Source organism: Strix uralensis, chromosome 17 (genome assembly GCF_047716275.1).
Source record: "Strix uralensis isolate ZFMK-TIS-50842 chromosome 17, bStrUra1, whole genome shotgun sequence".
NCBI classification, from domain to species: Eukaryota; Metazoa; Chordata; class Aves; order Strigiformes; family Strigidae; genus Strix; species Strix uralensis.
Genome location: NC_133988.1, coordinates 7247706 through 7263851, shown reverse-complemented (window position 1 = coordinate 7263851; position 16146 = coordinate 7247706). Strand labels below are relative to the sequence as shown.

Below are 16146 nucleotides of genomic sequence, written 5' to 3'. Positions count from 1 at the left end.
AATTCAAAGGTAACAACCTGATTTTGAACACTGTGTAACCATTTCTTAGCATCAAACCTTTGAACTGTGGACAATCTTTCTGTGTATTTACTGGACAGGAGGACCAGTGAAGCCCTGAGCACGCTGAAGGACACTACTGACACAGAATCACAATAACGTGGAAGATATTCTCCAAGAAAACAGTGTGGGGCTGCTGTTCATGGCAACCCTGTTCATAGTTTGTCATGACAGAAACACGGGTATTATTTTCTCCCACAGACGGGACCCTGGAATTCATACTTCGGGGACGAAGAGGACTCTTCCTTATGGTGATTCAGTGAAGTGCTTGAGCACAAGCTTAACTTCATCAGTGTGACGTGACCTGTTGTAACAAGAGGTGGCTTTAAGCATGTGGTTATCTCCCACAGATGGAGCAAGGCCTGAGCGTGCCCTCGTGTCTGCTCCGAGGCTGCTCCAGGAGGGCTGCTGGAGGGCTGCAGATGGCACGCCTTTTCTTCACGACTCGCTGCCATATGATCGCCTTAAAATAATTTCTATGAGGAGCATTTGCCATTATAGTTTAGGGTTGGGTGGCTGCCTCCCATCGTCCTGCTGCCATCACACAGAAACGCCTCCCAGGGATGTTCCCATCTCCAGCTGGCACCACGGCAAGCTTTAGGAAAACCAGTAACTTTGGGACGATTTCCAAACCCACTGGAAAGGGTAGCCGGCGTTTATTTCAGCTTTTGCACACACACCCCGCAGAAGGACAAGCCCCCCCAGCCCCAACTGCGGCCGCGCCCGCCCCTCCGCGTCTCCCTGGCCCCAGCGCTCCCATTGGCTGTCTGAGGGACGGCGTCTCGGCCAATGAGCAGCCTCTTTATTGGCGCGCGGGGTTCCGGGGGTGCAGAGGAGGTTGCCGTGGAGACCGCCGGGGAGGTCGCGTCTCCGGGGAGCCGCCGCTCGCCTGAGGGAGCCGCTCCGGGAGTCCCGCGGCGGCCGCGCCCCGCCGGCCGGGAGCAGCGCCGGCATTCCGGGGGCGGCCCCGCGAGGTGAGTGTCCCGTCCGCCCCGGCCCCGTGGCGCGGCCCGAGGGGCTGCCGGGGCTTTGGCCCTGCCCCTGGGCAGCCCGCCGGTGGGGGCTGCGAGAGCCCGGCCCGAGGCGGCGGGGCCTCGCCTGCTTCCCTCCGCGGAGCCCGGGCAGAGGCAAGCGTGGGCTCCCTCCGGCCCCCGCCTCCTCCTGGCCCTTTGTGCCACCCTGCGGGGAGTGGAGCCTGGCAGGGAGCGGGAGAGGCGTCCCCGCTCCTCTGGGCGGAAAGGGGCCGTATTTCGGTAAAACGGCTTTTGCTAAAATGCGGCGGCGGTGATCTTTGCATTGTTAAAAACAAAACCCCAAAACAACAAAAAAAAAATCACGTATTTTCTTTAAACAAATGTGTATTTATAGTGTATGGATCCCAAGCGTAGCAACGACAACAAAAGCCAAGAAAGCTCAAGTCACTCCCTTTGTTTCTTGTTTTGAAGTTGAGAATCACACAAGCCCTGACGTTTGAATTTTTTTACATGTTTTAAACCACTAAGGTAAAAGGAGGTAGGATTTTGAAGGCAAAAGGCTTTAAAGAGATATTGTTGCCTTTTGAGGATGTGCTCACCTGTCATAGCCACAAATTTATAGCTGAGACACTTGTAACTGAAAAAATTCAAACTGGTTAAGGCTAATTATTTTTTTCCTACCGAATGGATATAGCTATGTTCTTCTTGTAGTGACATATTTAATTCTTAGATGATATGACACTTGTAACTCAGTCCAGTTAGGTTTGCAACCATGTACAGTACCTGGTTTAAAAAAAAAAAAAAGAAACCCTCCACCTGTCTGACACACCAGTATAAAAGTTGTGAGGAGGCAATATTCTTGCCCTGTTTTTCAAAAGCATTACACTGTTCTGTTCGGTTGCGCTCTCTCAACTTGTAAACACCAGAAAGGAGAGGTGCTAAATATTTGTTAGAAAATTTCTGTATAAATAAAAAGTAGAATTAAAATTGTTTCCCCGTGTTTTCTGTAGTTGCAGTTTCATTGGCAGTCCAGCCACGGAAGTAAACTCTTGACTGTAGCCTCTCCTCCTGACTTCCTCTGCTGCCTTGAGCAAGATTGTGTGGATTCAGCAAAAGACTTGAGCATATTTCTTAATACAGGCATATTTGTAAGTGAACTTAAAAACACTCGGTTTATATATGTAATTGGTTTGGGATCATACAGTCTTATTTATTTAGATGTCATAAGCATCAGTACTTTCAGTCAAAACCTGGGGCGTTCAGTATTTCTGAAAGAGATAACCATTAATCTCTGTGCATATATTTTCTCCATATGCAAAGTAGACAAGGAATCCTTGTCTTGAAAGAGATTTGAGCTTTTGTTAATGTTTGTTTAGTGACTTAAAGAGAAAAATTCTTTATTGCTGTGCAGTTGTCAGTCTGATTTAGCTGCGAGCAAGGGAAGTAAGTGGTGCATGGGCAAGCAAAATATCATTGCTGAATGAATGAACTTCCTGTCAAAGCTTTTTCTCTACATGCAGAACTAATGATGATGTATGAGTTAATTCAGCTTATAGTTCAAAACTCCCACTGCTTCCTGCTGTGGTTAATTCTGGACTTACTTTTCTATTAATGTGGTATCCAGTATTAAAGACTGTTTTTAGCCTGTCTTGCATGTGTCATCTTTTTGTTTGAGTTGATGGGAAGGTTTTTCATGTAGCAGTGAAGCTTGTCTGAAGAAGCAGCCCAGAACTCTTTCACTTTTTTTGCCTTTACTGACATAATGTTTCAGACTGTTAATAGAATATAAACTATGGGTTTAGTTATGAGGAAAAATGACTTACAGGTTATAAATATGTATTTTCCCCTTTAAACTTTTTATCAGTGGTAAAAAGTCTGAAAATGTTAGTATCCTTCCTTCAGAATGAGGAAATACTAGTTAGTAAAAGTTCAGTTTCTTTTGTTTGTGTAAATCTATTAGATCTAAGTGCATATGCATTAGAGGTTGTCTGTAGAAGTTGGTCAGCATTCTCAGAAAAGATAACTGTGTTCTAAACACTGGCTCTGTTCTAGCAGGGATAGCAGTAATGAAACCATTTTTAATTGGAGGAATTTCCAGGCACAGACAGTATTTTGAGCAATGGGTTGACTAGCTGCTATGGCCTGCTGCAGAGTCAGTCTGACACAGATAACATTCCATTTTTTTCCTTTCCTGTTCTGTAAATATCCATAAGTGCTGTGGTTTCTAGATATGAGAGAGTACTGGTTTGTGCTATAGATAAAAGGTGCAGGAAAACTTAATTTTTTGTTTTTAAAGTAACTGAAGATAAACTCATAAGCTATAATGATTCATGCTCATAAAATACCAGAATATTCAAGAAACTTTTTTGCTTTTAGCTTTTGTCGTTAAAGGGATTCATGTTAATATAATGTATGTTCATTAAATATTATACAGTAACTCAATAACCTTATAGCTGTAATTACATTGCCGATACTTGTGCTCTGCCCTCACCACTATGAGTCTTGAAAGCGATCCCAAGTAATGAATGTGCTTAACTTTGCATTTCATTCTCTGTCTCTAGTCAAAATTCACTTTAACGTTATTGTTCCTATGTGGTAGGGCAATTTATCTCTTGGCATGGGGTGGTGATGACATAGGACAGTTAATTGGTTATTGATTAAAGTATTCCCAGCCTGTTTTTTACTTCTGAATGCTTTCTTTATGGACAGAATAAATATTATAATCCTGTTTGCTTTCCAGACCTGTTTGTGTTAGGCCCTTCCTCCTAATCCTGGAGAAAGACAGTGTGAATAGCTGTGAACATGGTAAGGATTTATTGGGATGATTTTTGAGATGTTTTGGTAGAAATAAAATTGAAAATTTTCTCTTTCCCCAGGACTAAGAATAAATTGGCATAATGAGAACATTGGTTTTGGAGTGATTGTAGTTATTGGTAAACTTAAAAATTTGAAAAAATTCACTATAATGCACATGTCTGTTGTAGGGTAGTTGTTGCTTGCAAGGCACTTAAAATTTTGTTTTTTCAGCTGATTTTAGGGGGGGGAATTGTTTTGATATTTTACTATTTGCAATTAGTGATGACTAAATTCATTACAATTCTTGTAACTTTATGTAGAGGTCTCAGTATTGTCCATTTACCAACTAAAGTAAAAAAAAACCCAAACAAACAAAAAAAAGAAAAAACAAAACAAAAATGCAGTTTGCAAGGGAAGCTGGGGCACATGTAGGTATAACGTTTCTTGTCGCACCTTGACTGTCATTCCAGATTCGAATCGCAGCACTGAATGCGAGCTCCACGATTGAGGATGACTATGAAGGTACCTTCAAAAGTCATAAGACACAGACAAAGGAAGCTCAAGTAAGTAAACCCACGATTTTCTTAATGAAGTTTTATGTTGATGGGAATTTTGTCCTCTCATTGCAGGCATTGTTCAACCGTAATTTTTTGTTTTCAAGAAAGTTGTGTTGTTATCTTATCTTTTGAACCTTCCTTCAGCAAGCTAAAACTTCACTCAAAATGAGTTCTCTTAGGTCTGTAAGGCTCATGTTCTACTAGTCTGGGTGTGGACTGCTATATAGGAGAAAGTATTAAAAGTGAGAAACTACTGATATTAAATATAAGTATATTGTACTAAGTATATATAATAAAGTTGCCCTACAAAATAGATTCGAATTTTTTAAACCACAGGAAGCAGAAGCTTTTGCTTTGTACCACAAAGCTTTGGACCTTCAGAAACATGACCGATTTGAAGAGTCTGCTAAAGCTTATCATGAGCTGCTTGAGATTCGTCTTCTGCGAGAGGTCAGTGACCTTTAGAGAGTGAAACTCTAGAAACTGTTTTTATTACATTTTGTATTACTTCATTTCTTACTGGCTAATTAGAAATGTCAGTGTTAGCAATTGGCAAGTTGTTTGCTGTTCTTTTTACTTGTCTATTTCCTAATGCTCACATTGCATTTATTTTATCATTTCTAGGCAGTTCTTTCTGGTGATGAGAAAGAAGGGCTGAAGCATCCAGGCTTGATGTTAAAATATTCCACCTATAAAAACCTAGCACAACTGGCAGCACAACGGGATGACTTAGAGACAGCTATGGAGTTTTATTTGGAGGTACAGTACAGCTGAAATAAAACACTGCAACCTCAATGTTTGCAAAAACTTGCCAAAATATAGATGTACGCCTTTCAGCATACATCATTTGAATGTACATCTGAATTCTGTATACTTTCTGATGTTACATGTGATGTAACTGGTCCACCATTCAGTCCCCAAATCAGTAGTGACCCTGCTGAAAACTAAAGCAGTGCCAATCCCTGTAGACAAGTTGCTATGCATGTCTGAAATGTGAATAATATTGTTTGTTACGCTTTCTAGGCTGTAATGCTAGACTCTACTGATGTCAACCTATGGTACAAAATTGGTCGTGTGGCAATAAAACTAATCCGCCTACCTTTGGCTCGTCATGCTTTTGAAGAAGGTCTCAGGTGTAATCCTGATCACTGGCCCTGTTTAGATAACCTTATCACAGTCTTGTACACACTCAGTGACTACACAAGTAAGTACAGTACACCAAAAAAATTTCTCAAGATATGTTTAACTTCACATATCAGTAAAAAATTGTAACAGTGCAATTGTATAGGAGAAAGTGTATCTTGCATAAGCAATACATTAGGGTATGATAGAGACTTCTACATCATCATAGAGATTTTTTATTTCATGATAAAATGTGATGGTTTGTATCAATTCTGGTTACCCTAAAAATAAATGCCTGTGGTCTCTTAGATCACAGCCTCTGCAAGAAGTTTCCCTGTAGACTGTTCTCTTGCCTTTCAACATATGCTGATTTTGTCTTTCTAGTTATTTCCAGCTACATAGTTCCAGGATTTGGGTATAAAACTACAGTCTAATTAATAGCCTAGTATGATTAATTGTAGTTACAGCAGTTGATACAACTGACCCTAAAATTTTACATTTGAGTAATGTCCAGTGATGAGCTGATTCAAAGGAAGTTTAGGAGAGAAGTTGCAAGATGGCAGAAATGTTGAATCTGATCCCTTAGGCTTGTCCTACTGGAATGGCCCTAATTCTCTTCATGTAATTTCCCACACAAGCAAAAACCTGGTGGGATACATTGCTTGTTACACTAATGGAATCTGCAGTTAAGACATTTGATAACACGAAAATGGTAAACGATTGTGTTTCTGCTTTATGATTCTAATTTCTTTTGTGCAGGAATGGAGTCTTGAAAGTAAATAAACAATGTTTGCAGTACATCTTTTAAACAAAATTAATCATATTCTTCTTCTGGATATAATACTTGGGAAGACATTACAGGTTATTTTAACTGTATGCGTGTAATTATTTGACATGTTACAAAGCTGCTGGTCTCATTTATGTAAATGTTATATTTAGCTGGAGTTCTGTGGTGTATATGAAAATGGGAGCTTTGAATGAACCCAAGCAGCAATTGACCATTTGATTTCTGTTTCTCTGTCAGCATGTTTGTACTTTATCTGCAAAGCTCTGGAAAAAGACTGTCTATATAGCAAAGGATTGGTTCTGAAGGAGAAGATCTTTGAGGAGCAGCCTTGCCTCCGGAAAGATTCCTTAAGGATGTTCCTCAAATGGTGAATGTCATCTTGTAGTATATACTGCATTTGGAGCATAAATTTTGGGTTTGGGGTAGTTCAGAAAAGCTGGTGAGATACAGTGCTTTAAACTATAACAATATCTTGCTGACCTGCCTTCTAAATAATAAAGCAATGTTAAGTGTTGGTGCTGCGGACAGAATATGCTTCAGTAATTACTTCTGGAGGGAGGTAAAAGGGGCAAAAAAATCCATTTGCTACTGCAAATACCTAGATCTCTTGTGATCATCTTTTGTTTTATTTCGCTTATTTGCAGCTGATATTTCCAGCATTAATTTTAGTTTTCCTGATTAAAAAGCAAAAAAAAACCCCAACCAAACCAAAACCCCACACATGTTACTGCTTTTCCAAGCAGTTACAAATTTAGGACTTGATACAATTTTCTCATATCAGTATGTTTCAGGGAGTCTTGCTGATTTTCACTGACAAATGAGAACAGTCAGAAGACTTTGTATGTTTCACTAGTACCCGAGATGCAGAAATTCTTAGTTTATTAAGCTTTCAGACCACTGCAAATACTGAAAATACTTTGCAATATTATGTTTGAGATTTTAGTCCTTTATTATTACTTTTTTAATTGCAATATGTAAAACTTTTGCTAAAAATTTGGTATTGTGTAGCTCTGCAAAGGAGACTGTCCCTTTCTGTGTGGATTTTATAGTATGAGTGGGTAGAAGGAAAGTAGGAAAAGAAAGTAGAGACCCATGGAATTTACAGGATCTTTGCACATTCAGCATCAAAGCTGCTTCTGATACTGTAATATGTTGCTGTGATGGTCAGCAGAATTCAAGAAAGAAGTTAAATTTTTAGTTTAATTATAGTTCATTCTCACTGAATACAGTAATTGCTGCATATGCAGATAACATCAGTACCCTGTGTAAGTTGTGTGTAGTAAATGGAAGTGGAATGTGTATCCTAGCATGCATCCTTAAGTTACGCAGTAAAACAGTGAAAAACATGTTTAACATTTTAGACTACTATACTGTAACATCTAAAATGTGAAAATACTGAGTATTTAGAAGATACAGAAGAGAAAGGATAACTTAAATTTTAAGGCTGTAGGATTCTATGTATAGCAGTAACCCTTTAAAAGAAAGTCCTGTTTAGTCATAGAGACCCTGATTTATTAAGCTGCCTTAGGTCTGGCTCTTAAAATGAGTTACATGCTGAACTAAGCCAGGGCTTTTAGCCACTTGTTTTTTATTTCTGGATTGTGATATCTCTGAAAAAGTGGGTTATTTTTCACTTTCAAGAATTCATTCCTAGACTCAGACTATACAAGACAATTTTCAACTCCGAATTTTATTTATGATGACATGAATTACTCAAAACAGCACTTCAGAGTGAAAGGAATTTCTCAGCTGTACAATTTTTTTTTCTGGACCAAAAGCTTCTGTCCCAGAAACCAAAACCTCCAGCTTTCCTTTCATTTCTCAGTGTTTGGAAAACAAAATAGGACAATCTCCCTTTATCTCGTAATTTTTAAGGCAGAACAAAGGTTTCAGATGGTGAACACTTCTAATATGCATGCTATAAAGTTTGTAAAATAGTGGCATTTGAATGCTTGTTTTGACACTTTATTTTGGTTACATTATAGGAGGATATCAAATGAATCTCCCCAGGCTTTAAAAAAAAAAAAAAAAACAACAACAAACACACACTTTAATTTCTCTTCGTTTCTTATTATTTCTTAGTGACATGTCTATCCATAATGTAAATGTGAGTGAAGCTGAAACAGCAAGAATCATAGATGAAGCACTGGAGCTACGTAAGAAAAGACAAGCTTTGTTAGTGCGTGACCGAGAACCAGACCTCAGACTAGTCCAGCCAATTCCCTTTTTCACGTACGTCTTTGTATTTTCTCTTTTTAAAAAGTTTCTCTGAAGCCGCTTATGCTGACAACTGTGATGCACTTCAGATTTCTTCAGAAAACTTTTTTTTTCTTGTAAAAACAAACCAACCCCCCAGTGTTTTCATATTTTATGAATTTATAAATTGGTCTGGTGTGTTTAACGATTTTAGTATAAACCCCATATTTATCAGTTTTCAACCTTTGAATTAAAACCAGTGATGTTTTTTTTTTAAAAAAAAGGGGATTTAGCAGTCATTCTAACTGTATTATTAGATTTTTCATATATGACTACTTTGTATATGAACTTCAAAATTTTAGCTTTTTAAAAAGTGTTTTTACAATTGGGATAATGGAAACTCAGAAAAAATTACAGTTCTTTATTTGCAGCAAGATATAAGAATGCTAATAAGTTGTTATATATGTCTTTATTAGGGCATAAAGGATTGGGTTTTGGTTTGTTTTTTTTATTGCACATATTTTTATGGAATATTAATGGACTCCGCATGTAGGTCCTATTGCAGAGAAGTTGCTTCTACTTGTGGATAAGGGTGAGATTTTTTTTATTGTTGTTTGAATGCAGAACCTGAAAATGGTTCCTTTGACACTACTTCTTTTAGGGTTCAGTATAGAGTAATTTCCTCAGCAACTACTGCACAGACCTTTTTTGTTAGAGACATTTTTTGAGATTAGGTACATTATTGACTCCCATTTCCTTCCTACTGCAACCAACTCACTAGTTTCCTCTGAAAACTTTCATCTGCTGCTACATTTCTTCTTGTTTTTCTAAGTGGTGTATTCTAGAAGAAAAGCTCCTAAGGACCTCTGTTCCAGGCCGGAAAGTGGTCCATGTGACAGAAAATATAGAAAGATACTCTCCAGTTTTTCTAGTCATGGGACAGACTTTGACACTCAAACGTGTATTGCTCTCCCACTGAACAGCTGCTCTAGCTGTTGGAGAAAAACAATATTGAATGCTGTTAGGTTTGTAAATACAATTTAGAAAATAATGTGACAAGAATTAATGTTGTGATGCCACTGTGTTTCCACATGCAGGTGGAAGTGTTTAGGAGAAGCTTTACTTGCCATGTATCACCACCTTACAACGTGTGATCCTCCTCGACCCAGTCTGGGAAAGAGAATTGATCTCTCGGAATACAGAGACCCAGTTCAACATCTGATTCTTTCTCCTACCTCTACTCCTGTCAGTGTTATTCAGCCAACTCCTGTCAGCACTAATCCAGTGGTGACAGTGCCAGATCCTGTATTACCTTTTACTCCAACGACACCTAACTTTCCGAGTCACAGTCAGAATTCATTGGAACCAGGAGCTACTGTAGGTGAGCAAGGTACTTCAGTCTAAGATTCAAGATATTTCCTATTTATCTGGATATTAAAAGCACTACAGAATTCTTTGGGAAGTGCTGTCTTTAAACTGCATGTCAGTGGATTCAGAACCTTTTCAGCATATGTATGATATCTGATAGGAAAAGTGAAGTTGAGCTCTATAAAATTAAGTTCTGTTAACCCTTCACATTAGAAAAGGAAAGCCACCTAAACTGCCTGAAAATCACTGATTCCTAACTAAGGTATAGGACTGTGTTCAGGACAGTGGACTTACTTTCCTATCTAATGGAATTGAGTCAGGTTGATTATTTGTTCTGAATTGTTACTCCAGTGCAGGACTATGTAACCTCTTCTGGTTTTGTGCTGTTGACTCATACTTCAGTTTCTCAGTCTTTAAGATTAGGAGAATCATGACTCTGTTCCATTAGTGATGCATATCAAGCTTTTAATGTTGTGAAGAGTCTTGAGCTCCTTGGAATGACTGAGCTTTGACAGAAGATGATGACTGGATTATTTTTCTGCTTATGTGTAACCTTTAAGAACCTGAGAGAACCAAGGTGTCAGCTATATTTATTTGAAATCTGTAGCAAGAGGTTTGAATATTTTATACTGTAGATGTACATCTATTTATATGTCTAAAACTATCAAGGAATTACCAGTATTTTGTTGATATTCATGAGAATTTATATGTGTTTCTGGAGTTAAAGGCAGACTCCTCTGATTCCCATTTCAGAAACTTCTTGAAGACTAAAATAATGAATTCTAATGAATAATGAAATGCAGAATTTTCACTAAGTCTGCCTCTTGCCTCAGACCAGCATTTTTATGCAAAATGCCATAACCAGTTTATATTAGTGACATCTTCCTTTATTTTTTTAATTTTTTTGCACTGTCTTCAGAAGGAAACCAATGAATCTCAGGTGTTGCTGTAGAATAAAATAAAGTGTCACCCACAGATAACTTATTTTTTTTAAATAAACAAGATCATCCGCTTTTTGTTTGGCAGTTTAACCTGTCAGTATCTTTTTTGTGTGTGTGTGTTAAATTCTGTTTCTAGGTGACACATCTGCAGGTGATAAATCTAAGAAAGGTGTGAAGCGAAAGAGAATTGCAGAAGATACTGGTGAAACAGCAAAAAGGAGATCTGCTAGAGTCCGGAACACCAAGTGTAAAAAAGAGGAGAAGGTTGACTTTCAAGAGCTGTTGGTGAAATTCCTTCCTTCCAGGTACTGTACAGCAATAACTTCCATTATGAGAGTATCAAGAACTAAATAGAAGAAGCTGTTTGGATTTTGTTAGATTGATATGCCCCAATTTAAAACCACTAGACCCATGTTATTTTTGAAGCAGATGTGATGCATTGTCTTCTCATAAATTTAATAAAACTGGTTTTAGTAACAATTACTAAAAACTAATTAAAAAATAAGAAAGCTTTTATCAATGTGAAATCAATGTAGAGGACAATGCAGATGTCAAAATAGATAAGATAAACAAGGTAATCTTGGTTTGAACAAAATTTGGGAACTGGATGTAGATCTCTGAATTTTCTTCAGTTAATGTACTTCCACTGTTAAAATATGCTCAGTGTGCCATGTTTAGGGTTCACTGACTAGTGAAAGAAAGAATGAGGATTTTGTTGATACTGTTGTTTTCGCCCCCCTTTCACACAGATTAAGAAAATTAGATCCAGAGGAGGAGGAGGACCCTTTCAATAACTATGAGGTGCAGTCAGAGATCAAAGAGGAGAATTTCCAGCATGTTGGACCACATAGAATGTCATTTGATTCTACAACATTTATGGAATCTGGTGAGGATTTTGTTATAACCCTCACTCTTTCTCTGTTGTTTCTTCCATATTGTATGCTTTATTTTCTGTATTTTCCCATCATATTTAGAAGATACAGAAGTATATGTTATTTTAAATTTAGTATAATTTTATGGCATAGAAATATCTCAGTTGGTAACAGGTGTGATATTCTTGTGTCTTGGGGACTGCTTCATTACTGTGTGCAAGAGCTCTGTTGTGTGGAGTTTCCCATTTAAACAGGTTGGAATACAGTAACTTAATTCTGCATGTATGGGGCACAGGAGACCTGCTGCAAGATTAGTGCGTAAAACACTGTTGAAACTTACTTGTTTCAAGTTATAGTCTGCCTTGACCTTAAACACGTATGGCTTTGTGTTTGTCTGCTTTCCAGAAAAGCAGGACGTTCATGAATTCCTGCTGGATAACCTGAACAATGGTGGGATCTTGGAGCTGATGATGAGATATCTAAAAGTCATCAGCCAGAAGTTCCTAGTGAAGTGGCCTCCTGGCTTGTGTGAGGTGGTCCTTAGTATCTATAACAGCTGGAGAAAGCATAGTAGTAGTCTTCCCAATCCATTACTGAGGGACTCAAGTAATCAGCATATCAAGGTAACGAAGCACTTTTCCTTTTATTTCTATTTGCTGCTCTGTTGCTCTCTGTGTACCAAAAGTACCTACCTGAAATCCAGCAATTAGACGGAGGTTTTGCTTAGCTCTGTCTGGGGAGCTGCGTGTCCTAGCTGTTGCATCTTCCATGAACTGTGGTATACTGCAGCTCACGTAGTTGTTTCTTTCTGAACATATCTGGGTGATGCTATATGCAAATATACCCCATACACAAGATGTGCACATATATATGCACATATGTGTATAGTCTTAATGTAAATACTATAGATGCAAATACATTTTATTCAATTACACTGTCGTTGCTCTTTCTTTTTCTTCCCTCCCTTTGCTTCTCATACTACACAAAGTTTTGTCATCAGTTGAGTAGAGAGGCTGCTCTGTTCACACTGCCTGATTGAGGGTCAGTATTTCTGCTCTAGAGTAAATACGCTTTAGTTTAAAAATAACCTGCAATTTACAGTAAAAACAAAACAAAAACCCAAACAGAAACAACCCCAACCCCCCCAGCGTCACCATTTTATTACCTTTATAAATATGTAGTTTTCACAAATGCAAACAGAAAAAATGGTAAGTTCGTTAAATTAATGTTAAACCATCTTAGTGACCCAAGATGATGGGTCAAGATGAATTATAAAACCAGTACTTTTTGTCCACTGAGCCTGCCTATGTTATCTTTTCAATGTTAGCAGTGTATATTCATTTGGAGAGTTATTTGCCTTTGGTATGACTGCAGTTTGAAATTTTTTTTTTTTCAGATCAACAGTGTTTCTACTCTTTGCAAATGAAAAATGAGTTCTGAAAACTATGTTCTGTTGACTTAGTTTACAAAACAAAGTATTGCTATGTAGCAGATGTTAAATTTTTTTATACATCCTGTGACTTTTCTATTTCTGTATATTTTTCATATATACATACCCTTTTTTAAACAAATGTAAATATATTTATAAATTATTCCCTTGGTTCTCATTATGACTGCATAACTGCTTGCTTGTATGTAAAAATTTAAAAATTCAAGACTTTGTAGCTATACTATTAAAAATCACTGTCCTCATGCTTGTCCTTGAATTTATTTTAAACTTTATCTGCAAGTACCTTGAGTGTAATAAATTCTGTTTTTTAAGATCGTAAGGGGCTATTCTGGTAACGTGGACTTTTGAACCTTTTCACAAGCATCTGGTTTTTACAGCTGGACCTGTAGCTCTTATTCCTATGAACTTAATCAGAAAATAGTGTATTCTTCACTGCACAAAACTACCTGGCAGAGATCCATGGTGATGTGATTTTTAATATACTCCTGAACTTTATCCAGCAAGCATTAATAAGCTGATAAGACTGGAGTACATGCTCAGTCTTTTGGAGACAAATACTGGAAACAATATAGGATATAGACTTTTTTTCTCAAATATCAGTACTTCTGCTATATTCTGGAAACATGCTTTTAGCATGGTTTAGCAATTTAATATAGTTTTATTTCAGCCAGATACAAAAATAAGGATGTCACTTTTTTCTAGCATCAGGCAATGCTGTCCTGACTGACTTCTTTTATGAGCTGAGATTTTTACTTTTTTTAATGGTCCTTTTAAGTATTGTTTTGTTTTGTACCTGTTGATTTGTAAATGCTATTATATACCTCAAGACAGAGGAAGAATTAGTTATAGCTTGGGAATAGAAATCCCAAGAGGACAAGTTGAAGGTTTTCTTTGAAGTAAATTGCAAATGTAGTGGTGATTTTTTTTTTTTCATTCTTCTTATAATGTATTTTTTTCTGTATGCTTTTTTTTGATATCTTTATACTTTTTCTAAGGATATGATGTTGATGAGCCTTTCTTGCATGGAACTACAATTAGATCAATGGCTGTTGATGAAAGGGAAGAGCTCTGCAGGTGAGAACTGGGTGTTACTTTCTTCAGACTCTAAAAACACTTACAATATATGAAGAAATGTTTCCAGGAATTCATTGGATTTTTTTATTAATGAGTCTCTTTCAGATCTATATTTTCTTGGTCTGTCAATTGCTTGCCTTAAAGTAGATCAGTACTTTTGAAATACTAGTATGTGGGACTCTTTTCGTGGGGTGTTAGTACCTTTATGATAACATGTAATTAATTGATTTGCAGTTTCTCCACGAAATTGCCCTGCTGCCTCTGTGAATGGAAAGTTTGGTCCTGACTTCCCAGGAACTCATTTCTTGGGAGACCTGTTGCAGCTGTCATTTGCATCCTCACAGCGAGATTTATTTGAGGAAGGCTGGATGGAATTTGTCACTCGAGTGTATTGGCTGAAAGCTCGCTTTCTAGCACTGCAGGTTTGTTCTACATTTGGTTTAACAAATAAAACTTTTTCTAAATTAAAATCAGTGTTGTTCAGAGATACTACAGCTGATTTGAGAATTTAAGCTCATTTAAGCATGTGGATAAAATCAGCTCAAAACATGGTGATTTTGTTTTACTTTTTAATATAATTAACTATCCCTGAGGGTAGAGGTGGAAATGAAGTAGGAGGTCTCACATGCTAAGCTAATATTCAGATATATGTAATATGTAATTCTTTGTTTAAATTAGCTTGTGTTCAGCTTAAAAAAAATTTGAACCAAAGTTATTTGGAGTAGTATTGGGTAGCTGCAGAACATGGATTTTTTTTGGCACCTGGACTAGTGGATACTATCAAAGTCCCAGACAGTTCAAAATGCAGCTTCCAGCTGAAGCAGACTTTGTGTTTAATTACTCTCCCCTCTGCTTTTTCAAGGTAGCATGATTCTTCTTTTGGAGACATTTAATTTAATATGCAGATTTTGAAGCAGAGGGTTTTAAACATTTCACTAAGGGAATAATTTGAAAGAAATTTTATTTGATCCCAGACTTTTTTTCCCTTCAGGTGTTGCTTCCTCAGGACATCAAAGAGTTTGTTTATGCATCAATTATGTTTAAGTCAATTGTCAACTAATAATGTGAGTCAGTTTCATAAGTGTGAACTAATCAGTTCCTTCCATTTTTATTTTTTGTATCTAAGGATTCCTTTCTAATAAACTTACTTGAGGAAAAATGAGAGTTCCTTTACACCTACTGCCATTTTTTCTTTAGATATACAGTTATATTTTGCCTGTGCAGCTTGCATTCCATTCTTGACCACTCAACTTCAATATCTACTTCAGCTGGACAAAGCAAGTAGAATCCATTCACTTTGCAGAATATAAGAATGTTTCTTGACTCTGTTTTTATTTGCACAAATGGAAGAGTTATTTCTACTGATTTACTCTTCCATGTTCTGAAGGAAAGGGATTTTAGCAATCCAAGTTAATCTTTCAAATTTACGCGAGCAGAATTCTATTTCTCCGATTTGTTTTATCTGTTGTTAAAGTCACTGGTAAGATTTGCTGCTTTTTTTTTTTAAATTTGAGATTGTCAGTTGGATTTGTTTTTTATTTAGGAGGATGTGCAGTAGTCACACTGGCAGTGCCTGCATTGAATTTAAACATTTTCTACATGCTTTAGAAATCCTTACTGCAGACAGAACTCTAGGGGTTTTTTGTTTGTTTGTTTCCTCTCTACTGTTTCTGTAGGGAGACATGGAACAGGCCCTTGAAAACTATGATATCTGCACTGAAATGCTACAGAACTCCACTACAATGCAAGCTAAAGCTGGCAATGAATGCAGCATTGTAATACGGTTACCTAATCTACATGTTGATTCTGTTGTTTCTTTAGAAGAGGTAAGAATTGATTTGCAGGTGTATTCGCCCCACTCCATCCCTCCCAGTTTCAAAGATTATCTATGAATTAGCTCTTTTGTGATGGAACTTTACTCTATCTGTCCCAGAATTTTTCTAAGAGTGGAA

At 37.4% G+C, this 16146-nt stretch overlaps 1 protein-coding gene across 4 annotated transcripts in view; it reads left to right on the top strand.

The window, feature by feature from the left end:
* Positions 1–839: 839 nt before the first annotated feature.
* The window catches only part of CABIN1 (calcineurin binding protein 1), a 119935-nt gene continuing 104628 nt past the window's right edge, over positions 840–16146 (top strand). For 2 of the 4 annotated variants that reach the window (XM_074886821.1, XM_074886819.1), the window contains exons 1-16: positions 840–1031; positions 2042–2179; positions 3772–3836; positions 4298–4390; positions 4721–4834; positions 5009–5143; positions 5408–5588; positions 6531–6660; positions 8376–8525; positions 9587–9870; positions 10935–11103; positions 11548–11684; positions 12076–12293; positions 14116–14194; positions 14429–14616; positions 15871–16020. In XM_074886821.1, the coding sequence (XP_074742922.1) occupies positions 3834–3836; positions 4298–4390; positions 4721–4834; positions 5009–5143; positions 5408–5588; positions 6531–6660; positions 8376–8525; positions 9587–9870; positions 10935–11103; positions 11548–11684; positions 12076–12293; positions 14116–14194; positions 14429–14616; positions 15871–16020 (2031 nt within the window). In that variant the 5' untranslated portion in view covers positions 840–1031; positions 2042–2179; positions 3772–3833. Of the gene's footprint in view, positions 1032–2041; positions 2180–3771; positions 3837–4297; positions 4391–4720; positions 4835–5008; positions 5144–5407; positions 5589–6530; positions 6661–8375; positions 8526–9586; positions 9880–10934; positions 11104–11547; positions 11685–12075; positions 12294–14115; positions 14195–14428; positions 14617–15870; positions 16021–16146 lie in introns of all 4 variants that reach the window. The other 2 variants (XM_074886820.1, XM_074886817.1) reach the window with 1 other exon arrangement.